This window comes from Oryzias latipes, chromosome 9, assembly GCF_002234675.1.
Source record: "Oryzias latipes chromosome 9, ASM223467v1".
Taxonomy (NCBI): Eukaryota; Metazoa; Chordata; class Actinopteri; order Beloniformes; family Adrianichthyidae; genus Oryzias; species Oryzias latipes.
This window is the reverse complement of record NC_019867.2, coordinates 700,001-725,922: the sequence shown is the minus strand read 5'-3', so window position 1 is coordinate 725,922 and position 25,922 is coordinate 700,001. Positions and strand designations below refer to the sequence as shown.

The following is a 25,922-nucleotide window of genomic DNA, read 5'->3' as shown; positions in this document are numbered from 1 at the left end:
ATAAAGAGCGGAGACATCAGGAGATTCGGGTCAGCTCCTGAGAGAAAAGTTTCTTCATCACAAAGTCTCCGCGCCTGCACGACTGGACGTGAAAAGGCTATTTTGAAGAGAGAAGGATGAGGAGGGGGCAGAGAGCAGCCTGGGGCAGTTTCTCCTCCTGTGGAGGAGTCGTGATGTAAACGCTCCATCGGTCGGGTCAGCCGGCCTCAAAGCCAGAGGCCCGGCCCCCGCCGGCCCGCTCCGTCCAGGCAGCACCCTCAATTACTTCACATTAATCAGTGCGAGTGCTAAGTCTTGGTCCTGCTCCTCCATGCAGACAAAGGGTGGGGGAGGTGGCGTGACACGGGGAGACGTAATCATCTCAGTGCCACTGGAGATGTGGGCCGTCCTCGCCGCGCCGAGCTTTTGTGTGATAATGAGGAGCTGAATGCAGCGAAGCCTCCAGACGTAACGGAGGGGACGCGGACGTCACTGTGCTAATGCCGCCGCGCACGCCCAACCACGCACACGGACCAGCCAGGTATCGCATTCCCCCCCCAACCAGGAGATCCAGAAAATGGACTCCTTTATCCACGAGGGGCCGGTTTAATGCTGGGGGGTCAGACTGACTGCTGCTCCATGGGAAGCCTGTCTGTTGTTTGGTTAGTCAGGGGTTCAAATCCCAGCTAGACACTCATTGTGTGAGAAAGACACCTAACCCCCCCACCCCCCAGAGTCTCTGCAGCTTAAACCTCAGTCACATACGTACGGGTGGTTTTTGGGTCGTCCGGTCCGTGGAGGTCGTAGAGAGGAGCGGCTGCCTCTTAAGGGGGGCGCAGGTGGGCCTCTCCCCCTTCCTCACTATCACCTGTCGCTGCATCATGAAGGCAGAAAAGGTGGACCTTTTCTCTCTAGGGGTCCACAGGGCGGTCATTACATTTTGTAATGACCACCTGTGTGTCCCGTACAGCTTTGACCATTTTTCCCCATCAGACGGCGCGTGTCCACCCCCAAGGACAGCTGGGACTGAGAGTTTAATGACATAAGTCACATGGTGGGGGTCCAAACCCCTGAGCATGATGGGAATCGTCTTGTGTACCTTTGAGCGACTGCGGATGACCTCATGCCTAAACACGCCACAGATGGCTCCCCTGCAACTTACCGACAACCTGAGGAAGGCTGGAGGCCTCCATGTCCAACATGATGGTGCCCTTCTCGATGCACGTCCGCAGCTCGAACAGGCTGTGCAGGGACAGCGTGGCCACGTGGGGTTTACTCCAGCGCTCTCCTCCTTTCTCCACCTTTTCCTCAAACTTGATCCACCTGGACGGATAAAGAGGAGGACAGATGTTCTGCTGACAGCTGGATGACCCAAACTTCATGTGGTTCAACGTCAGCTTTAATCTGTGATGCATGAATCCAACCAATAAATCTATACATTTGACTATTTTCTCTGCAAAGGCAGAAAAATGATGTGAGACCAACAATACCTCCAGCTGACACAGGGGGCGCTACCGAGTCCACAGCTTTTCAGTGAGCAACAGTCGTTTAAAGAACATAAAACAGAAATCTAAAAGGTTGAAGCCATTTATGAACCATTACAACCGATTACTGCCCATCCAGGGTAAACCCCGCCTTCACCCCGCAGGAGCTGGGATAGGCTCCAGCAACCTCCTGGCCCAGACAGATTTGGTAAACGGACGGATGACATAAACCCAGTTTTTGGATCATCGCTGTTTCACGTAACGCCTCCAGGTACATGTGATCCGTGTAACCTACCTGATCCCTGCTCTAGTTCTCGGAACGTTGTTACTGTTTCTAAACGCGGCGTGTTCCCCTGAGGTACCCAGGTACGACCCGTCCAGAACATCAACAGGTTTCTGTTCTACCAGAGGGACCCGTCCAGAACATCAGCCCTCCTGATGTGTGTGTGTTTGAGGGGGGGGGGGGGTCTTCCATTCTCTACAGTCAGGTCTGCTCTGTGGAGGCGGGACTTAGCAAATGCAGGCGAGATGATGAGAGACTGACAGTTTACAGGTCTGTGCAGAAAGACGCATGACGCCAGCAGAGTCCACACTCATATATATATATATATATATATATATATATATATATATATATATATATATATATATATACACATACGGTATATAAAGTGTAATAAACATAGTATTATGAAGTACTAGTACATAACATTGTTGTTCAGAAGTTTTCCATTTGGACACAAAACAAGAACAAAAACAACAGATTTGAAGTTTCTTTCAAATGAAGATGAGAAACTGGACATTTTTAAATTGAATTGGTATTTTATATCACATTTACTGAACTTCATAACCAATTTTAAAGTGAAATTGAGAACAAAATATTGCATTGAGTTCTGAGCAAACAGCATCTCATTTTATTCCCAAATACCTGTTATGTAATGTATAAAAAGCAACTGATATGATAGAAAGACAAACAAACTGTGCTTTGATGAAACGTTCTCATCTCAGTCTCCACACATCTCTGCTCTGCCTTAATCCAGACTAACAGGATTCATGTCAGAAGAAATGAACAGTTTGTATTTTTACTCTTTGTCCCCACTCAGAAAGTAAACACTGCAGGTTTGCTGCCAACAAACAAATTTCAAAATAAAAGTCCAAGATCAAGCATGAGAAGTGTTGAATTCAAATGAAAGGATGAAGAAATGACGACAGGATTAATCTGATCAGGAGGATTTTCTCTAAACCACTTCAACTGCTGCACACTTTACAGGGGGGGGTTAAAGGGGTACCCCCCTGCAGGATCGGTCATGTCCTTTCAGCTTAACAGTGGGGGGGTGTTGGGAACATTTTGTGCTTTCTGTAAACAAACTGCAGCCTGAAGAAACTCCCTGGTTTTCTCCTGTTTGCTGAATATTGACTTTCAAAATAAAATACACTATTTTTCACGGAAAAAACCTTTCAGACGATGAAGTTCAGCATCAAGTTTTTCTTTTCTGGAAAAGAGCCTTGAGTTTTTTGGTCATTTGCTTCACTTCCGCTCTCAGCTATCACACTAGAGGGCGCTATCACCTCCGCGGGGGAAGACCAAAAAGAAGAACCAGATTCAGCACATCTTTGTTTTCTCCCAGATTCAGACTTGAGCCGTCTATAAGAAGAGCTTCAGCGTTTCTATGGTAACAGTCAGCTGATTGCAGGTTTATGATGAGACTAGAGGTTTCTGATGCAGCAGAATCAGGTTCAGCAGTTGAGCAACGGTTGATGCTCCTAGTGGACTCAGCTGGAACTGCAGCTGGACTCAGACTTTGGACGTGTCCACAGAGCTTCACTAGAGTGGAACGCTTCTCCACCTGTTTCGCATTTGTGTGTTTGCGTGTTCAAAGCGCAACATCGCCGCGCGGCGACGCTTCTTAACCAACAGACAGCAGACGAGGCGGAACCCAGAAGTTCAGAACTTCAAAATAAAAGTTTCTGCTTTCTTTTCCTTTAATCCAAAGTTCTTCACTGGAGCTCAGTTTGATGAAAAAATCTGAATGATCTTAATTCAACGTAAAAAAAGATCAACTTAGGATCCCGGGACAAGATGTTCCCTCCCCCCTCCCCCCACAGTAAACGGGTCTTTGGTGATTTTCCTGACAGGAGCACCACAAAAACCCCAAAACACACACAGTTTGCTCTCAGTTTGTCTAAAAGTGTCTTTATCCAGCCCCCCACCCCCCATAAGGGCGCCCCCGTCCCTCACAGAAGGTCCTACCTGGCCGTTTCCTTCCACTCCATCTCCTGTCCGTCCACGGACAGCAGCTCGTCCAGCTCCGTGAAGAGCTGTGGGGGTGCCGGGCCATCGTCTTCCTCCCCCAGGATGAAGCGTATCCTCTCTGCAGCCGGGGAGACTGTGGAAGATGGAAAGATACTGCGGTTCTTAAGCTGGTTCTGATTGGGCTTGGGCTTTCTGTCCGGCGCCAGACTCTTCCCGTTGACCTCCAGGAGAGATGGGGGTGGTGGAATCTTCACCATCACCTCCTCTGCATCCTCCTCCTCCTCCTTTCCCGCTTTGTCTTCTTGATTATTATTGTCTGACATCTTTAAAACCTCATGGACCCCCCCCCCAGTGGTACTCTGTGGCTCGGCGGCGGTCGGCCCGCTCCTCAGCAGCCGTCATGGAGGTTTGGGGTGGAAGTGGCAGCAGATCTCAGCTGCTGCTTCCAGCACTTTTCCAACAGGTGGGGGGGGGCCGGAGAAGTTCAGGGGTTCCCCTCGGGGACAGTGTCCCCACAACTCACGCCCCCCTCCCTGTCCACCTCCCCTCACTGTTCAAGCAGACCGTCACCATTGGTCCCGCTGCTTTGGCAGACCGCCCCGGCCCCCCCGGCCCCCCCTCATTAACGGTTCAGAAATAGTTCACAAAGCGTTCAGCGGTTTCCTGCTCTTAGTTTGAACGACACCACAGAGCGGCGGTCCTGCAGGACGAGCACACCTGAGAGAGGACACCTTCAGGACGGCTGCTGCACATGTGGTCCTCCAACCATGACTCAGCAGCAGGAGGAGGAGGAGGAGGCTGCTGAGTCATGGTTTGTTCCAATTCAGGAATACAGCTCCATCGCTGATGCTGACACACTCTGTGTGTGTGTATGTGGTGGTGGTGGGGGGGGGCAAGCCAACATCAGGCTGGGGGGGGGGGGGGGGTTTATACAATGAGTGTGACCCCCCCCCCTCACACACACACACACACAGAAAGGCTTCCCTCCTGCTCCAAACAAATTGAGTCAATTCAGTCGCCATTTTTTCATGACACGGACGCCGCCATGTTGGAACCAGACGTTGCCAGTAAGCAGTGATTGGTCTGATTCGGTCTAAATCATAGTTTCTATGGGAACCACTCTGACCAATCAGCAGTGAGCTTGTTAGGAGGCCACACCCCACCACGTAGAAAGCAGGCTACAAAGAATCTGTCAATCAAACGTTTTAAACGATGGACTTGCGGACCAGCAGACTCCACCTACTTTTATTGAGGCATCTGATTGGTCAGCAAAAATTTCCTGAGAAAAGGGAGGGGGGAAAAGTGTCAGATCCAGAACGGTTCTGGATCACTCTAGAAGTCTGTGGGATTTTGGCTCCTTGGAACCAGCAGGTACTTCCAGTTTGGAATGCCAGGGGGGAGGGGGGACTCAGTCCAGTTCTCTTAAAGAGTCAATGGTCCAAAGTGATGAAATTTTTCACTTAAGCAGAACCGATGTGATACTGCATCTTCCTCTCTTCCTCTGGGCGTTTCCCTTCAGGGTCTCCACAGCCAATCAGCTTCCTCCGTCTGTCCTCTGCATCATCTACCAGCAGCTACCTTCATGTCTTCATCATCCTCTACCAGCAGCTACCTTCATGTCTTCTTCATCGTCTACCAGCAGCTACCTTCATGTCTTCATCATCCTCTACCAGCAGCTACCTTCATGTCTTCTTCATCCTCTACCAGCAGCTACCTTCATGTCTTCATCATCATCTACCAGCAGCTACCTTCATGTCTTCATCTTCATCCTCTACCAGCAGCTACCTTCATGTCTTCATCATCATCTACCAGCAGCTACCTTCATGTCTTCATCATCATCTACCAGCAGCTACCTTCATGTCTTCATCATCCTCTACCAGCAGCTACCTTCATGTCTTCTTCATCATCTACCAGCAGCTACCTTCATGTCTTCTTCATCATCTACCAGCAGCTACCTTCATGTCTTCATCATCATCTACCAGCAGCTACCTTCATGTCTTCATCTTCATCCAGAATCCTCCTCTCTGGTCTTCCTCTAGACCTCTGGCAGCTCTAGACTCAGCATCCTTCAGTCTCAACCATCTCAGTCTGGCTTCATCTCCAGAACCTCTACCATGTCCTGTTCCTCTGATGTCCTCCTTCCTGATCCATGCTGAACCTCAGCATCTTCACGGCTCCTCTCTCCGAACTTTTCTCCACCTTTCCTTTCATTTCAGCTCAAACTCTTTTCCCCACCCATTCCAACCTGCCTGCTCTCTTCTTCACCTCTTTCCACTCTCTCCATTCCTCTGGACTGCTGAGCCTAGACCCTTCAAATCCTCCTTCTTCTTCTCTTCTTCCTGTAACCTCACTCTTCCTCTTGCTTCCTCTCATTCACACTCCGTCTTCCTGCAGCTAACCTCCTGCAGATCTCTGATCAATACTGATTACCATAAAGACGATGGTCATAGAACATGAAGAAGCAGACCTCAGTCATTCATTCTTTCACGTGGCCAAAAGGTGTGTGAGTGGGGGGGGGGGGGGGGGGGGGGGCAGATTTCTCCTGTTGTGTTTCTGTTCCACAATGACAACAACAGGTACAGGCCAGACGAGCAGCTGACAGATTACTGGGTGGAGTGTAAACAGTCTGCTGGCAGGCGTTCGCCTCCAGACTCCAACTCTGCTGTAATAATAATAATGATCAGATGACGCTCATATCATTTATGCTGATTACAGTCAACAGCTGAAAAGGCTGCAAATGCATATGTGGACAAAACTGCAGGGAAACAATAACCTGGAGGTCTAATTGAGGGCTCTGCGGGATGGGGGGGGTTCTCCCAGGACACCGGCCGATGAACTCCTTAACCCCCAGCTAGACATTAACTTAGCCAAGTTAAAAGTTGGCAGAAGATCGTGAGAAGCTTAGTCTTCACCGCACAGGTGTGAGTTCATGTTGTACATTTGTCCTTTCTGGAAACTGCATGAAGAAACCTGGAGGAGCGTCAAGGCGGGACATGAAGACGGCAGCAGGACAGACATGGACGTGAAGACAGAGTAGTGACAGGAGGGCGAGACAGACGGAGGCGGAGCTTCAGGTTCTGTCCGGTGTGACAAAGACGGAAAGTCACGAGGATGCAGCCAGGAAGACGGCAATGGACAGTCCATCACAGAGACCCACAACCACACAACCACAGACAACCACACAACCACAGACAACCACACAACCACAGACAACCACACAACCAAAGACAACCAGACAACCACAGACAACCACACAACCAAAGACTACCACACAACCAAAGACAACCATACAACCACAGACAACCACACAACCAAAGACAACCACAGACAACCACACAACCAAAGACAACCACACAACCACAGACAACCACACACTCACATGCACTAATAAACTCATGAAGCGTGTTCCTGGACCATAGCAGGAACCTGGAGAACATGCAAATTCCACACAGAAAGAGGATCAGCTGGGATTTGAACCTTGACTTTCAAACCACTGCAGCACAGCTGTGAGGGTTTGGCTCAGGGGTCTGCAGCCTGAAGCTGTGGAGCCTCCTGAGGCTCCTTGTCCCTCCATTGTGGCTCTCTGGAGAAAAACGCCAACAATTTGCATAAATAGTTTTTTTTTCGGTCATTTCTTTGTAGATTTTAAACTGAGGTGATCCTACGTTTGTCTTTTTTAAGACCACTCCTCCAATACGCACACATTTCAGGGAACTAAGCAAAATGATGATCACACGTTTGTTCAAAGTGGTTTTTGATTCATAGAAAATGTTTAAACTCGTTCTTTTCTGGAGAAGCAAAGTTCCTAAAGCTGCAAAGTATATCTATTGCAGCAGAAGTGTCTTTTATTTTGAAAGGAACTTGTGTGTCCCGCAGTCCAAAGGAATATAATAAACATGAAATGCTTTCATATTTCAACTCTTGTAAATCTATAAAAGCTACTGTAAAATGTCTTTCTCCAAACTGCTTTGGGACTTTGTGGTTCTCCATCGGTTTCTGATCCAGAAACTGGACCCACGGGCTCTTTTAGCATTAAAGGTTCTGGAAGGTTCCTTCATGGCCCAGTGTTTTACCCGGCCAGGAGTCTGCTGAAAAAACCATGTGACCATGCGTGTGCGGCAAAACTCTGACATGAAAGAATGGAGCGGAGGATCCGTCGGTCATTTCATGGTGGACTTTGGGCCACAGCTAAACCCCAAAAACTTTGATGTGAGGCTCCAGAAACAGCGAAGCTGCATCTGTTTCCAGTCCTTCACATCTGATGGTCCGAGGTCATAGCAGCGTTTTGGTCCTAAACAGGAGGAGCAGCTTTTTCTGTGCAGTTAGACTTTTGCAGAATTAACGTCTTTTGGAAACTAAATTCATTTTCTAAATAATTCTGCTCTTTTCAGCCACCAGAACACATTCAACACAAATGTGCTGTCATTTGTATTTACTAAACATTTGAAGAGAAAGTTTGCTGCAGAGTCTCAGAGGACGGCTGTCCACAGCCCAGATCCTCTCAGAGCGTTGGGGAGGGGGCTCAGTGAGGCAAAGAGGGGTGAACCGAGCACGAAAAGAAGGGATAGACATGAAAATCCCATCGTTCAAACGCAATCAAAGCGCTGTGTGCTCCAGCCAAGAGCCACGGCCACACAAAGAGGACTTTGTCCCAGCAGCAAAGGCTCATGGGATATGGGATGGAGGAAGAATGCCCGCTGCCCAGCAGAATCTTCGTCTGACTGGCTCTAAAGGCCCGTTCAGTCCCACCCCTGCCATGCATCCCACACAAATACCCTCCATGTCCTGTGAGCGTGAGGAGTCCCAGCAGAGGAGACTCACGGTCTCTGTCTGCTGTTCTACCTGGAACCGGACGTTCCTGTTCTCCTGAGGAGGCCGGCACAGAGCCACCTTCCTCCATACAAACCTCTCCTTTCAGTGTGCAGGGGCTGGGATTGGTTTCAATGCTTAGGGGGGCCTGGGGCTTTTCAGAGTAAAAGTACACCCTGGAGCCATGGCACCTGAAACAATATGACCAAAACTGAGAAACTAGACTTCAACCCTGGAAGGAGCTCCCTCCATTTATTAAAAAACAAACAAGGAAGTCCCAGTTTCAGAGTCAACCGCCAGCTTTTAATTTGTAGGAGCTAAACTATGAATCACTACAGGTGAGGGTGTTCAGAGCTCATCCTAAAGGACGATGTGAAGGTCTCCCATAGGTTGGAGGCTGGATGGAAGGATTCTGACCCAAAGGTAAAGAGCAACACATGTGACCCACGACAGAGGATCTGACGTCCTCTCGGCTCGGTCCAGGTGTGAAGGACCGAGGCTCTCTGCTCTCCTGCAGGTGAACTCTGGTACGGTTCCCTTCAGTGTGAACGCAGACGTAAGAACCAAACAGAGGAGGCGCTGTGAGCTTCGTGTGTTTGGAGGAGAACCAAACGGCCACAGCGTGAATCTGAAGAAGCAGGAGCCACGAAGAAGTTTGGAAATGCATGCTGGGTAGAGGAGGAGCAGTGAGGAGCAGCAGGAGCGTCTTCGGACATGACAGTCAGATGTTTAGCAGGAACAACCACTTTCTTCTTCCTGACTTTTTTGGCCCTGGTTAGGGCTTCAGAAAGAACACAGCGCCCCCTAGAGAGCAGATGTTAGAACAGAATCTGTGGTCTGTGTGGAACGGGGGGCAGAACGTTTTGGGGATTGAGTCCATGAGGCGGTGCTAACAGGAAACACCCGCATCGTCTTTGTGGGAAAAGGCGTTTCTCTGACACGCTAACGAGAAAAAGCCGGCGTGTGGCTGCAGAGCTTAGATCCTGGCTTTGCTTTTTCAGAGATGCTCGGCATGTTTCTATTTCTGTTTTGACCAAATACTTCCAAAGTTCCATGGCTGTTTACTGGAATGTATTTTGCCGAACTTGCATTTGACTTTCAGCTCTTTCCTGAAATGATTTATTCCAAAGCTGGAAGGAGCAGAAGTCCAAGGATTCACATTCAGCTGGAACCAAAGTGAAGATTTCAAATCATTGGATTCATTTGTTTTTTCGTGTCGTTCCAACGTGTCGATTCTTTCAGAAAAGTGACGTTTCGATGTAAAGCCGACGTGCCGACACATCCCACTCAGCTTGTTGGTCATTGGCTGCTTTTGGTATTCCTATACGGTTCACAGAAACGCACAGAGGAAGCAGCTCCACGAACCAAGTTTCTACATAATCTGTGTAATCCACTCTATTTGATCCCAGCAGGAAAATGGGAAACATGATTAAAAAGACGATTCTCATCAAAGCAAGGAAGGGTCAAATATCTGCACAGAGGACAGGCAGGATCCAGGATCATGAACCGGGATGAGCCGGCTGCCCCGCGGAGTCCATCTGACCAAACAAAAGGATTTAAGTCCCGGCAGACACGGGCCCGCCCTCCAGGCCGCCACGGTTCCCAGAGAGAGCGGCGTGGGGCAGAGGGGTAAATAACAGCAGGCCGTGGGGTAGCATGGCGGTCAGCTTTTCTCCGTCTGGCAGATGGCTGCTTAGCTGACTTTTTCTTCTTTTGTCCCTGTTTGGGAATTATCTCTCTGATTTCTTTCAAACTGCTGGAGGTCTGGGACTTTTGTGCTTTAGTTGGAGATAAAACTGACAGAGATCTTGGAAAGTTTTCTGAAAAACCATCAGTTTACAAAAACCCGTTACAGTCCCATCCGATCATCTTCTGATCCGTTTTCAAAGCGTTCCTGGTGGTTCGTGCTGTTTTCTGCAGAGCAGAAATTCCCCTCTGTGTTGTGGGCGGGGCTCCTGGGGCAGAGTTCACCTGTCCTGACTTCCAATCAGGTTTGTTGACTCTCTCTCCCTCTAGCTTACATCCCCTCACACCCCCAACCTAGCAATAGGGGATCATCAAAAATTGGTGATCAGGATCAGATCCATCCATTGGAAAACAAAGACGTTCATGGATCTGTTTGTCTGCAGGTGGATGATCAGAAAGGGGCGGAGCAGGAAGACTGTGGCCCCGCCCACTGTATTTTCTATGTCACAAATACAATCTTTGTAGAATAAAGTCCTCCATCATCAGAAAAAGCCACGATAGCATGTCAGAAACACCAGAAACAGCGTTTTCATCAGAGTGGGTCTTAAAGGAGATAAACGATCGTTTTTGTTTGCATTCTGGATCTTTTCTGGTCACAGACGTTTTGTTCGTATCTGGGATTAAACTTGATTCAGGGTTTTTTTCCAGTCGTTGTTGTTTGGTTAACGTGGATCATGACCTTTGAAACAGAAAGGTGTCCCCCTTCAGGCGGCTTTGATGCCACGTCTTCAGCTCTGTGGGCGTCGCCTTTCGGTTGCATTTAATGTCAACAAACCAGTTCTCTTAGAAAATGGGCGGAGCCTTGGTACAGACACACTTGGTAATTTTAAGACCACGCCCAATTAGGTGATTTGAACCTCTGGATTAGACAGTCACATGTCAATCGCTGCTTTCATCAATTCTTTGAGCCGGCCGTGGTGCTGAAGGAGAGCGGTCGACCTCTGATCAAACGATCACAGGTTCAGTTCCCGCCGTGTTACAGGTTGGCGCCGGCGTTGGGCATCAGATCCCTGTGTGAACGTGTGTTTATGGGGGAATGGGACAGTGATGTTAAGGCGCTTTGGGCCTTCTCAGGAGGTAGTGAAGCACACGCTCTTTTGATTTGTCATAACAACAGAAATCCTTGATCCTCTTGGATGACGGCAGACAGATTCTTCTGTTGTTTGGTAGCCGGTCGTTTGTCAACGTTTCTCCCTGCATTTGTTGCTGTTTCCTAAAGGTCTTCGTCCCGTCCCTTCCTCCTCTTCCTCAATGAGGGTCCTCCATTTCTGTCTCTGAACATCTCAGTGCCACAGCTGCTGGCCAAACACCAGAAGTCTTCTGTGATGCAACTCTTGTGGATTCATGGGACAAAGCTAGACGAAGGTGCAACACGGAGCCGGACCTACGTCTGTTTGGACCGCAGTTCAAGAAAAGATGATCCTCAGCTCCGCCTTCACATGACTCCTGTTTAAACATGACTAACATTAGACGCTCTGGCTTGAATCCAACAGAGAAGACTCTCAGCTAAAGTCTGTTTGCACACAAGAAGCAGAAAACCAAATAATCGGCCGAGTCTCCGGGTTCCTACAGACCGTCTTTACCGACCTGACCGGCTGCTAACAAACCTCAGAACTGTTGCTTTGCAGGAGGCGGCGGCAAATCACCAAGAAAGAGCTCAGAGCATCAGACGTCCTCAGAGATCTGAGGAACTTTACTGAATGCATCATGATGTTCCTCAGAGATCTGAGGAACATCATGATGCTGGTCAGCTGGACGCCTGCATCCTCCTCATCCAAACACAGAACGTGAGAGTCGGGACAGTTTTGGATTTATGGAACAGAGGAAAGAGTTTACAGCTCCAGTCAGTCAAAGGAGAACCTTAGGAGAACCTCTGGAGAACCTTTGGAGAACCTCTGGAGAACCTCTGGAGAACCCATGATTTCAGAGGAACTTTGTTGAAAAGCTGCATCTGATATTTTGGTTGGATTTGTCTGAATGTTTTTGTGTGAATTGTCTGAATCCAGAGCCTTTCTGACATTTGTGTGAAATGTATTTTTTTTGTCACAAAGGAACCATTTTTAACCAACAAGCTGGTGAACAAAACGCTGAATGAACTGAACTACCTGATAATCACAGCAAATGCACAGAAAACTACATTCACATGAAAATATTGCTACATTCTGGCTAGAAGCTGAGAAACAGAGATGAGACTGACTGATGCTGAACCGCAGTAAATGTGCAGAATGAATTACTGCTGAGAAACACAAGAAGATCTTTTGTTTCCAGTGTTTTTCTTTTTTCATATTTGTTAAATAATGACATAACTCTGCTCTTTGGGGTACGGAAACATCTGCAGCTTTTCAGTCCGACAGAATCAACCCAAACCCAGAATCAGAGGAAGAGGAGCTGAGCGGTTTCACACCGTCTCTCATTTTACAGAAACAGTCTTCCTACAAACTCATCAAAGGACAGAAAACGACTGAAGCGGAGGAAACGTGCGGAGCAAAGATCTTCCTCTTCCCTCTGAAACCGCCTTTCCAGCTGATTTCTCCACTTCCCTCCAAACCGTCACAGAAACCTGAGGAAGCTGCTCCAGCGGCGCTGACGGAGCCTGCAGCAGCGTCTGCACCGCTGCATCCCAGCAGCCTCCCAGTCCGCTCACAGCCATCACTCTGCACAACATTCACCGCTATTTCTGGACCAAAGTGGACTCAGCAACTTTGTTGGGGGTCACTGAGAGTTCCAGGGGCATTTTTCCAGAAAAGAGAGCAGCCTCCAGCGGAGACAGACGTGAAGCCTAATCAGGCCTGACAGGAAGTCCATCAGAACTTACTGAGAGGTTTGAGGATGCTGTTGCTGGCCTCCTCGTTGTTTTCTGTGTCCGACTTGTCAGAGGCGTTTTCCATCAACCTCTCCTTTCTGTCCTTGTGGCCGGTTCTCCGGCGGTGACGCCTCCGACGCCGATAGCTCTTGGGGACACGGACACCAATGTAGATGGTGTGGTGGCCTGCAGGAGACAAAAAGGAGGAGGATGAAGTCAGACGGAAATGATGGTGTCATCGCAGCATTTTCCTGAAAACCACAGAGTTCCTCCTAACTGCTTCCTGATCCTCATGTGCTGGATTCATTTCAAGAACAGAGCCCGGAGACAGCAACCCCCCAGCAGAACCAAGCCGGGTCGTGAAGGTCACAGAACTATGTCCAAACCGATAATTGTACAGAGGCAGAAGTGTCACATAGCACTGAAGACAGCACATTTCTCCTGGATGTCAGCAGGATCTTAGATCTGTGGAGGAAAACTCTTCTTAGCGTTTACTGCAGTCTTTCCTCCAGACCCGGTGGTCCACAAGCCTCGGTTCTGTGGGTCACATGGTACTGAAACAAATACATCACTTACAGTACGTCCCTTTTCTTCATAATCCTAATCTGACGTTTTATTTTGAAAAACTACTGGATTCCAGTTGTTCTCTGTCACATTTCAAACTGTGCTTCAACAAAACTGTGAATAAAGTTCATTCAAAATGAATTTTTAATGAGGACATTTGGACTTGGATCCACGTTGATGTTTAAGTGGTTCTTTTCCGCGTGAGACTCTGGAACCGCGGATCAGCCATAGTGTGCCGTAAACCTGTTTCTGTCCTCATGGTTGTTTTTTCCTGAAGCCGCATGAAGGCAGCAGAACATCCAACCTCATCCTCACACCCTTTGTTTGTTGTTCTGCTGCTGAACACAGACAGGATTTCAAACAGAACCCTGCCGCACACGTCTCCTTTCGGAGTCCAGAGTCGGAGCATGACCCTGCCGGGACGCAGCAGAACCGCTCAGCACCGGCGTCCCTCTAAGGAACAATCGCGGCTTTATCCACACCGACTGCAACGCCTTTGTTGTGGTTTTCACACCAATCCCCCGTCAGAGTCCAGCAGGACTGACAGACCGTCCACCATGATGGACCAGCAGACGGCTCTGGGTCCTGCACGGACGGGCCTGCTGTGTCAATGGGACAACACGGGAGAACAGCGTCCGCCACGCATCTTCTGACTCACAAGGAAAGGAGACTTCTGGGATTCAGTGAATCCCTTTTTCTCTACACAGCAACTTCATCCAATCACTGCAGCTTTGGGCAAAAGTTCTCATGATGACGAAGTTCCTTCATCAAACCGTCTCCAATCCCGTTTAGAGGCTGAAAGATGAACGTCATCAGTCTAACCAATCAAACGCTCCATCGTCCTCCTTTCCTCCTGCAGACAGAGCTGATCCAGATTTCTCAGTTCCAACAAAATCACAGCAGTTTGAAAGATTTCCCTTCACTGCAGTAACCAGTTCTGTTTCTGCCCACGTTCAACAAAGGTTCACGACTTTGCAAAGCAGAGGATGATTGACAGATGTGAGTCTGCAGGCATGTGTGGGAATTTACCGTGTCTGTAGATTTACCGTTTCCAAGAATTCACTGCATTTGTGTGAATTTAGCATGTTCATAAACGTACTGTGTGTGTGAATTAACCGTGTCCACAAAGTTACCGTATGCAAGAATTTAACGTGTGTGAATTTACCATCAGTATGAGATTAGCATGTATGGAAATTAACCATGTGTTTAAAGTGATTGTTTGAGTGAAATCACCATGTGTGTCAATCAAACATGTATGGTCATGATTATGGTTTGTATACATGTACTACAGTTTTTTAATGAATGAAACACTGGAGCATTGTGTTTTTAATAAATAAATATTTTTTCTTTTTAAGGCACACATGAGTTCTTTTCAGAATAAAACTCCCAGTTCAACCTGGAATCATCAGCTGAAGTAAGTTGACTTCAATGAAAATGTCTTTTTGTTCCAGCTACAGTCTGCTATGGTGACCCGTCCTCATTTTCTCTACTTCCTGATGCCGTTATCCTGAATAGAATTAGAACTTTATTGGTTTATGATCAAAAGAAAATGTATATTAATGACGTCCATGTTTTTGTCTTTTCATTCTGGACAGAGACTAAACATTGTTGTGCAGAATAAGATAGTATTTGCTTTAAGCTTATTCTAATAATAAACGCAGATTCCTGAACTTTTCATGAATATTATGGTCTGTATTTGCAGTGTATTCATTCTGGAGGATTTCTTGATCACACAAGGCCAAGGATTTAGTGTCACGTCTGCAGATGAACTTTATCCACTTTATTTATGGTTATGCCCACTCCTGAAGGGATATTACGGTTTTAGGAAAACCTCTGATATAAATTCATTCATTCAACCAAAAATGGAACCAAAGCCAACAAAGTCACTGATTTGAATGATTAGAAATGTTCTTCAGTCCCGGTTTCAATAGAAACTAGAACTCCATGTTGGTCTGTTGAACCGTGATGAGGATCTCCACCAAGCGTACTTCCTGATTAAACGACCTCATCGTCTAATGTCCTCTGGGTTTTCTGGGTTTCACACAACAAAAACCATTTTATAAAGTTGGAACTAAACAAACAGACGAAAGGAGATCATGGAGTCTTTTTCACTCTGGACAGCCAGGAAGACGGTGGAAGAGAAGACGTGAAAAACGTTGGAGTCAGGATGCGAGAAAAGGAGATTTGCAGTCGGAAAGAGCAGCTTTCAAACCACTTCCTTCTTTCTTTGAGGAGAAGGAAGACGTTCTGTGGGAGCTCGGCCTGAATGAAACAAACTGTTCCCTGGGACGTTTGTTTAGCTCTCTAGATTTCTGGAGAAAGGCAACGTTACCACCAGTTCCCCCGGTAACAGCAACGCTGAGGCCGGCCCAGACCGGCGAGAAGGATGGCAGCACGCCACACCACAGCCACAGCATACTAATGACTGCAGAGCTCCAAACACAACAACAACCAACAAACCTTTGATTTTAGGCAAAGAAGAGAGAAATAAGGAGGGAAAATGAAACTGACAGAAAGTGGAGCTGCTCTGTGATTCAGCCTTTCAGAACCAGCTGGACCCACGACCCGGATCTGAGCGCTGGACCCTGACAGGAACTGCTGCTCCGGCATTTTACCCAACTCTGACGTCCACATGTCATTCATTAATGATGGTGGTTACATATTTCATTGGAGGATTTCCACACGTCTGAATGTTTCTGATGACTGAATCTGAGATGAAGAGCTGAACGTTTGTGACATTCAGAGGAATTTCCAGAATTCCAAGGATAACGTGCTTTCAGGCAGGAGAGCGTCCTCAGCGGATGCTGCCGTTCAGACACAAACTACCGGACAAGAGAAGCCCAGACCAAGGAGGAGACAGGAAATGATGTCACAGAAAAAAGCGCTCAACCCAAAAAGCAACAAGAACTAATGTGCTTCAGCGAATGCAGAAAATGAATGACTTGAAGCCATTCAGAAGAGTTACTTTATATGAAACAAAAAAGAAACAGAATAATGCTGAATATGCTAATAATTCACCCCTGAGCTGTGGGCGGGGCTGTTGTTGTGGGAGTAAGCCTGCACTCATTTCCCATCATCCCTTTGTTTACACTCTCTCCTGCTAGCTTACGGCCCCCCACTACCCCAACCCAACTAAAATGCAGAGCGACGTCAGATCCATTCACAGCATTTCACTGTCTGCGTGACAGAAGAGAGCTTTTTCAAACGGTTAATGTTTGTCTGCTCCTGATTGTTCCTGATTTACATCAAAAATACTCCGAAGATTCTTTTGTTTGTGTCCTCCATCATGGAAAAACGGCTACAAAAACCAGTTCAGGACAGGATTTTGATTGCAGTGGGTCTTTAACGGCTGAGCTTTCCTTTCTCTACTTTGGTGGTTTTGTTTATTAGGTGGTTGCCATGGAAACCCTCTCCTGCAGGGTCAGATCCGTTTTACTAACTAATCCTTAACTAGTACTCAGGGAGGTTTCCGGTCTTGGTTGCGCTGCAGGTCCCTGAGGGGATTAGTCGGGTAAACACTGGCTCACGTGGTTTTCTCTGCCAGCTTGCTGCCTAAATAGGTGAGCAGCAGGGTGTCCATCCAGGAAGTGAGCTTTGGAGAGCTGATCCCTCCTGTCAGCCAGCTCCTTTCCTCCCAACACCGACCCCCACATACACGGTGGAAACGTAGGTCCACTTACCCTCCACCTCCTCCTCATCGCAGACTTTCTTGAGTAGGGACGCCCCGCGGTCCAGCACCGCCTCGTCCTCCATCCTGTAGTAGTAGAAGAGGAAGAAAGACTGTTCACACTTCTCCTCCAGAGACAGCGTGGAGCCATAGCACCGCGGCTCGTTGGGCTGCAGCAGGTTGGCGCTCGGGGTCAGTCTGGTGCTGCCGGCGGCGCTCATCTCCACCCATCAGAGACCACCTACGCCCGACGGAGCGGCCAGCAGGTCTGACTCCACGCCACGCCGACTGGAAGGAAGTGTGTCATCCTTGAGGAGGGCTGAGCGCCGCCGATAGGTGTTTGTGGGGCTTTAATCTGGAGAGCGAGGTGAGGCGGAGGACAGGAAGTCTGCTGATTGGCTGTGAGCAGACAGGTGCTGACGGACACCTGTACAGAGTCTGACATGTCTGTTCACTATCATGGCTGGAGTTTTGGAAAACCATCAGAAAGTTAAAGACAAACACACACACACACACACAGCCTCTCCATCTGCCTACCACCACCACCACCACCACCACCACCCTGGAGCACAAGTGGAGCATCACATGTCTGCGTACTCATCCGCCCTTACAGGATTACAGCGGCTTTGCTTAAGTGACACACAGCCGCCCCGTAGCAGGCCGCTGCGCCGGACCCCCGCCACCCTGCAGGGCCGGCTCACCCGGAATCGAACCCTGTTTCTCTGCTGAAAGGACAGTTTGTTTTTTAGAGCTTCTTATGGGGGGGTAAAGGCTATTTATCACACACATATACATACATAGTACAATATGTAGTGAAATGTTCTACATGACTGCCCAACGAAATACAAGTCAAAGTCTAAAAACAGTAAGGAAACTGCGTGTAGCCCGATGGAGGAGGCACATGTGCCGCTCACAAACAGAAGGGTTCTGTAGAGAAACGGTGTTACTGCTGAGACACGGAGTTATTTCGAACACCTGGAAATGATTAGAAACCTGAGGGGGAATGAGAAGACCTGCACTAAGATGCTCGGCTGGTCAAACTCGAGAAGAGCGAAGTGAAAATCCATGAACTTCAGCTTCAGGAGGGGATTCTGACTCTCAGGGAGAATATTTGATCTGCGGATCTCTCCACGTCTCACCAGAGTTCCCTCTGCTCTGCCAGGTAACCCGAACAGCTCAATCATTGTTCAGGAGAGTCGCCTCACGGGGGGGTCCAGGTCCAGAGCTTCGGGTCAGAGCTCTGCAGAACAACTGAAACCCACACTGATTCCTGAAGAAACGGACCCCCCCAGCGGCCCGGTCTCTGCATAATGATTCACCAACAGTCTGTGAAGTTCAGCCTCTGCTGCTTCCCCAACGCCACCTATGGAGCAGCGGCAGCACGACAGGGGGGAGCCCAGCAGAACCTTCTCTGCCTGTGGGACCGACCCAAACTTTGGTCCAAATACGGACCAGCAAACAGGAAATGAGGAAACTGAGCCGCTGCAGGCTGAGCGGAGGACCTGGGGGGACACCAGTCCACTGGCATTTGCCCCTCCGTGCACAGAGAAAGTAACGTGCACCCCACAAATTGACAGAAATTCACCTCTGAGTCGTGGGCAGGACTGTTATAGGGAGTAAGCCCGCCCCATTTCCCCTCGCCATAAGAACTCTCTGTTTCCACTCTCTCCCTCTAGCTTACAGCCCCTCACCCCCCCAACCTAACATTAGCGGGGCATCAAAAACAGCAGCAACATCAGATCCATCCATCCGTCCAGTTCTGATCCAGATTCCAGCTCAGGCCAGGAAAACAAAGACGTTCATGGATCTGTTGGTCTGCAGGTGGAGGATCAGAAAAGGGCGGAGCTGGAAGACTGTGACCCCGCCCAGAGTATTTTCTCCATCACAAATACGATCTTACGTTCCAAAAACCATTTTCATCTGCTCCTGATTCACAACAGTTTGAACAAAGAAATACTCAGAAATGCCGTTTTATAACTGAACTTCCCTTTGGGGATCAATAAAGTCCTGACTTATATTAAGCTTAATTGTCTTTTAAATGTCCTCCATCATCAGAAAAATGCTTCAAGAAGATTTTAAAAACATCAAAAACAGAGTGGAGCTTTACGGGCGGAGCTGCGTCCTGAATAAAACAGGAAGTCGATGTGGGAGTTTCTCCTCTGATGAAACGCCTTCGTCATCATGGCGGGGAAAGCATCAGCTGTCTGAGCTGCTCTGAGGCTGCAGGAACGCCGGACAGCCTGAAGCTCCGCCCTCCAGACCTCTGTTCAGGAGACGGAGGGCAAACCGGCTGAGAGCCCCAATGGGGCAGCAGGTACCTGACGGCGTTCTCACCTGTTCTCTGGGTTTACGGTGGAACAGCAAAAGCACACAAAAGGACTCAACAGTCACAGAAACTCAGTGACTGTCATCTAAACCACTGCAGCCGTGTGGCGCTGACACCGACCCCGCCGCCGGGGCCCGGTTACCTCTGAGCACAGCTCGCCATCACTGTGTGAGGACTTCACCTGGACTGGAAAGCCCTTTTGGTCAAAGAAGGTGAGAAGTACTGGAAGACGCTGAGGTGCTTCTAGCTCTGTTAGGGGGGGCCGCTCCAGGATCTTCACCTGAGGTACATGGAAACACAGGAGAGGGCCCCCATGTGGACAGGAGAGTGCCCCCATGTGGACAGGAGAGGGCCCCCATGTGGACAGGAGAACGCCCCCATGTGGACAGGAGAGTGCTCCCATGTGGACAGGAGAGGGCCCCCATGTGGACAGGAGAGGGCCCCCATGTGGACAGGAGAACGCCCCCATGTGGACAGGAGAGTGCCCCCATGTGGACAGGAGAGGGCCCCCACGTGGACAGGGGAACACCCCCATGTGGACAGGAGAGCGCCCCCATGTGGACAGGAGAGGGCCCCCATGTGGGCAGGAGAGGGCCCCCATGTGGACAGGAGAACACCCCCATGTGGACAGGAGAGTGCCCCCATGTGGACAGGAGAGTGCCCCCATGTGGACAGGAGAGCGCCCCCATGTGGACAGGAGAGTGCCCCCATGTGGACAGGAGAACGCCCCCATGTGGTCAGGAGAGTGCCCCCATGTGGACAGGAGAACGCCCCCATGTGGACAGGAGAACGCCCCAATGTGGACAGGAGAGTGCCCCCATTTGGACAGGAGAACGCCCCCATGTGGACAGGAGAGTGCCCCCATGTGGACAGGAGAGGGCCCCCATGTGGACAGGAGAACGCCCCCATGTGGACAGGAGAGTGCCCCCATGTGGACAGGAGAACGCCCCCATGTGGACAGGAGAGCGCCCCCATGTGGACAGGAGAGTGCCCCCATGTGGACAGGAGAACGCCCCCATGTGGACAGGAGAGTGCCCCCATGTGGACAGGAGAACGCCCCCATGTGGACAGGAGAGTGCCCCCATGTGGACAGGAGAGTGCCCCCATGTGGACAGGAGAGGGCCCCCACGTGGACAGGAGAGTGCCCCCATGTGGACAGGAGAGGGCCCCCATGTGGACAGGAGAACGCCCCCATGTGGACAGGAGAGTGCCCCCATGTGGACAGGAGAGGGCCCCCACGTGGACAGGAGAACACCCCCATGTGGACAGGAGAGCGCCCCCATGTGGACAGGAGAACACCCCCATGTGGACAGGAGAGGGCCCCCATGTGGACAGGAGAGGGCCCCCACGTGGACAGGAGAACACCCCCATGTGGACAGGAGAGCGCCCCCATGTGGACAGGAGAGGGCCCCCATGTGGACAGGAGAGGGCCCCCATGTGGAGGGTGTCTCCTGACACCAGCTGTTCCACAGGAACTACATGAACATTATTTACGTAACGTCTGTTTAGATGGGACTGTTCTCCATCACTGCCCATCTGAAGTCCACCCCCCCCCCAAAAGATAACTTCCCCGGCTTTGGCGAGTTCTGCGGTTCCTGCAGACCTCCTTCATTCTAAAACTCTTTGGTTCATCCCTCAGTCATAAGATTCAGACCTCCACCATGTGAACATCTGCAGGCCTTCCTCTCCACAGGAGCTGCTATGACATCATCTTCACTCAGAGAGGAGACGCCTGCAGCTGGAGCCGCTCAGAGGTGGAACATCTCCTCCTCTGAGGGCTCCTCCCAAAATGCCTCTTCATCAGTTGATCCATCAGATGATTCTGTTCAAATGATCCGACGTCTTCAGGAGGAACAACGTTTGAATGGAAAGTTCAGAGGAAGATTGAAGCGGATTCTTCAGATTTCAGGAACTTTTCTGTCTCTTCTGGAGCTTCATGAATGTCTATCAAACGTCTCAAGTTACCCAGAATCCTCAGCTGCATCGGGAAAACTCCCGACACCCTGAGGACAGGTGAAGCTGCTCATGAGGATGGGGTCACTTACTTCTTGTGGGAGCTCATCTTTTCCTCCGCGCGCGCTCAGCCTCCTCCTCCTCAGTGCAGCGGTTGTTTGGTCTGCGAGACAGACAGGAGAGCTGTGTGTGTGTGTGTGTGTGTGTGTGTCCGTTCCACCACAGCAGCAACAACAACAACAACACAACACCCGGGCAGGAAGAAGCCAGACCACAGAAGCCCCTCGCGTTGACTGAAAAGGCGCGCGCTCCTGGCCGCCGCGCCTCGCGCGCAGACTCACCTGTGCGTGCGCTCGCGGCATCCGCAGCCTCCCCCTCGCGTGGGTTTGTCACGGTCTGAGCCCGGCGCGTCCCTCCGCGGGTCCATCCTTCCGTCAGCGCCACTCCTCCAGGGGGGAGGTCGGACTCACCCCCCACACCGAAACTTCTCCAACATGAGACGCCCCCCCCCCCCCCCCCCCCCACACACACACACACATTGCAATGAATAGATTTGTGTTCAAATGAAGATGAAGCTCAAATCCCAGTGGAGTCTTCTTCATTGTTTTGGGTCTGCAGCGCCACCTGCTGGACGATCATCGCTGATTCAACATCCCAGAACATGATAAAGTTCATGACTGTCACAAAAAAACACCAGAAAATGGTACGGCCCATTTGCTTTATGTATGCTTCCTGTTTACATCGGAAGAATCAAATCTGTTTCCAACCCAAACCCTTAAAAAAAAAAAAAAAAGTTCAAACAACAAGAGGAAGAAGACAGGACAGGACAGGACAGGACAGGCACCAAAACAGAAACATAAGTTCAAGTCTGGAAACAGGATTTTAAAAACCACGTGTTTTATTGATGTTCAGAAGATTCTTCAGCAGCAGAACCGCTCGTCGGTTCTGTGGGTCACATCAGGAACAAACCTGTTGAGTTTCATGAAAAGCTTTCCTGAAACACAAACTCTTCCTCTGAATGGGATTTCTGAAACTGAAATGAAAACAGCCTTAAGGTGAAGATCCACCTGGAAAGACTCAGAGATGGTCAACAGGAAGTTGCATTTCTACAGAACCAGAGTCTCTGCAGCAGACAGGAACGACTGAAAACGTCTGCAGGAAGAAGCTTCTGGGTGGGATGGTCAGGCTGGTTCCTCATGCGGGAACGCCGCTTATGGGTTAGAAAGCAGATGTCGTCCTGATCTGACCTGAGCGCGCCACAGACACAACCTCGCCACAACCACGCCACAACCACCCCACAGACACAGCCTCGCCACAACCACAACCACGCCACAGCCACGCCCCCATCTGCTTATGCCTTGTTTCCCTTTATTTGGTTTAAGAGTTTGCCCCTTGTTCCAGTGCTGCAGTGGTTCCTTCCTCGCTGAACGTCAGCTGATTTTGTGTCTTCATGACCCCCCATGTCTGTTTTGGGGGGGGCTTCTTTTCATCCTGTTTGTGTCTGAGGTTGTCATAGAAACGCTGAGCTGTCATCTTTCAGGTGGTGGAGACGCTGCAGGTCTTTATCCCAGCCCCCTCCCCAATAACCTGTGGAGCAAAACTACACCTGACAGAAGGAAACCTGCAGAGGTGGTGGGGTCAGAGTGAAAGCTGGTGGGGGGCTGTTGTTGCTGCCCCCCCAAGCTGGTCCAGGATTTGCCAGGACGGTTTCTCCAAACGCTCGCCTCCGTGACTCCTGTAGCCGCTTCTGTCCATCTCACGGGTTCAAATTTGTCCTCACAACAGCCCCCCATGTGTTCATTCACAACACTAAATATTGTTACGGCTAACATCAGAGAATTTCGAGGGGGGGGGGGCTGACGGCACATTGACCCTCATTCAAGTGTTTAATTCAAAACAGCAGATTTTACAACCTGGAGGTGTCAGCAGCTCCGTCTATTCCTCACGCTCCACCAGCGTTACGTGGAAACACCGCTGGGGGGGCATGATGGAGCAGATTTCACAAGACAGTGTTTTGGTGTAACCCCCCCGCAGAGGCGAGGAGCTCGGTTCCGCCTTTGGATGCAGCTCTCAGGACCTTCTTCATGCTTTGGAGTCTGAGCTGTCAGAGGAGGACCCACGCCGGGCCCCCAACCCCACCCGCCCTGTGGGGGGGTCCTTTCTGCTGCTCCAGCCTTTGAAGTCAGGGTCTTCCAGGACGTTTGGATCCTCTTCTGCAAAACGAAGAGACAACACAATAGAAGCACTTGGTGCAAAGGAGTGAAGCTGGTGGCTTCTTTGCTTCAGGAAAACACGGAAAACGTCGTTTTCCTTGGAGTCCTTCAAACATCACATTTCTGTGCCGATCTCTCTGTAGACTAACTGACAAATCTGTACTTTAGATATTGATTGAAGCAGATCGGTGGTTTGGATGAGATCTGGACCTTCTGAGGACAAACATGCATCAAACCCCAGCAACTGTACTCATAGAGCGCCTGATGCTCCATCATGGAAACACATGAAATAGAAATAACATCTACGAGGATGTAGGTGGGACGCTTTATGCTGAAAAAATTCAAGGATTCAAGGAATGTTTATTGCCAGTTTCCGCGCACAGAGCAGTGTCACAGAATAGGAATTTGCTTCTGTGCTAATGTGCGACATAAAACACTTAAGAATAGAAAAAATGAACAACAGTAAGCACATTTAAAAAATGACACAATGGTCAGAACAATAAATAGAATAAGTAGTGCAAACTGAGGATGATCAAGGTGCAGGTAGTGGACTGGTGACTGACTGGACATGGAAGTGAAGTTTAAGGGGGGAGGACTTAAAAGGTGTTCATGAGTCAGACTGCAGAGGGAAAGAAACTGTTCCTGTGTCTTGAGGTTCTGGTCAAGAAGCGTGCAGATCAAGTAGACCATGTCCAGGTGAGAAGGGTCGGCTGCTATCCGACCTGCACCCCCCCGGGTTCTGGAGACGTAGAGGTCCTGGAGAGATGGAAGACTGCAGCCAATCACCTTCTCAGCTGAGCCCACAATACGCTGCAGTCTGTACAGTGTGGCTCCAGCGTACCACACTGTGATGGAGGAGGTGAGGATGGACTCGATGACGGCCGTGTAGAACTGAACCATCATCTGGGCCGGCAGCCGGGCTTTCTTCAACTGCCGCTGGAAGTTGCTGGGCCTTTTTGAGCAGAGAGCTGATGGGCGGCTCCCACTTGAGGTCCTGAGTGATGGTGGTGCCGAGGAAACGGACCGAGTCCACTATGGTGATGGGACAGTCTGTCAGGATGAGGGGGGGTGAGATGTGTGTAAAATAAATGTATTATCATGCTAATGCTAAAGTTAGCAAGCATTTGAAGAAGTGTTTGTCCCGTGCAAACGTGGACATGTTTAAAAAGGAGAAAAAATAACTGAATGACGATGAGAAAGGGAAAACGATGCAGTCGAGGATTTTTCTGTCGTGTGGAGTTCATTCCCGTGTAGATAGATAGATAGATATAAACTTTATTAATCTCCCAAAGGAGAAATTCAGGAGCTGCTCCTCTTGGCGTCTGTATCCCAAATAGTTCATTCATTTAGTTGGAGCCAGAAGTAGAAGTTTTCTAAGGGTGGGTGGGTTGGTGGGTAGTCGAGGTCACACACACTCAGTCCACTTCTGACATTCAGTCAATGGTGGCACCTGGAAGGGCGTGGTCAGGAGAAACGGCCTCCCTGCTCTGCTTTCTGTGCTCATCAAGGTTTGTCCATCAGTGCATGAGGCACCAGGAAACCTCAGAAATGAGGGCGATGGGTGACTTTTAGTCTTTTCAGGCGACTGCTGGTCGAATGTCTCGGACACCCAGGTAAGGAAAGGGTCACAGGTGTCCACCGATCACCGTGGCGTTGGACCCACAGGTGGAGGAGGAGCTGTGAGGGGAACATCTGGCTGAGCTCCCTCAGGGAGGACTTTTAGAGGAAGGGTCTGCTTGGTAAGGTTTGTGCGGTTGATGCTCCTCGTGTCCTTTCAGAGTTCATCTCAGTTCATCTCAGTCACTTCTTGATTCTCTGAGTTTGTGAAACTGGTGAATAAAAAAATCACAGCGAGCTGCAGGTGGTATGCTGGCGTTGGCGTCCCTCCTTGGTCTGTTTACAGTAAAGTCCCTTTTTGGTGTGTAACAAATGTAGATTTCTTTTGCAGCTGTTTTCTTTCCTTGAAATGCCTGAAACGTGTTTTGTACATAAAAGTGATTTGAGTTCATGCCTCACAACACTTTTATTCTTCGAAGTGTCCAAAAGTGTTTTGAATGCACGCCACCCACGCAGGTCCGTCAGCAGCAGCTGCTGCTTTACTCATCTGTTTATTTTGTCATTTGT

At 49.6% G+C, this 25,922-nt stretch overlaps 1 protein-coding gene across 4 annotated transcripts in view; it reads right to left on the bottom strand.

Annotated features, from left to right (window-relative positions):
- The window catches only part of LOC101158338 (electrogenic sodium bicarbonate cotransporter 1), a 62,702-nt gene extending 40,671 nt beyond the window's left edge, over positions 1 to 22,031 (bottom strand). The window contains exons 1-6 of one of the 4 annotated variants that reach the window (XM_023958123.1): positions 21,927 to 22,031; positions 21,678 to 21,748; positions 17,320 to 17,393; positions 13,088 to 13,261; positions 3,715 to 3,850; positions 1,142 to 1,302 (exon numbers count right to left, since the gene is read on the bottom strand). In XM_023958123.1, coding sequence (XP_023813891.1) covers positions 1,142 to 1,302; positions 3,715 to 3,850; positions 13,088 to 13,261; positions 17,320 to 17,393; positions 21,678 to 21,694 — 562 coding nt within the window. In that variant the 5' untranslated portion in view covers positions 21,695 to 21,748; positions 21,927 to 22,031. The remainder of the gene's footprint in view (positions 1 to 1,141; positions 1,303 to 3,714; positions 3,851 to 13,087; positions 13,262 to 17,319; positions 17,394 to 21,677; positions 21,749 to 21,926) is intronic. The other 3 variants (XM_023958122.1, XM_023958124.1, XM_023958125.1) reach the window with 3 other exon arrangements.
- Between the last annotated feature and the right edge of the window lie 3,891 nt (positions 22,032 to 25,922).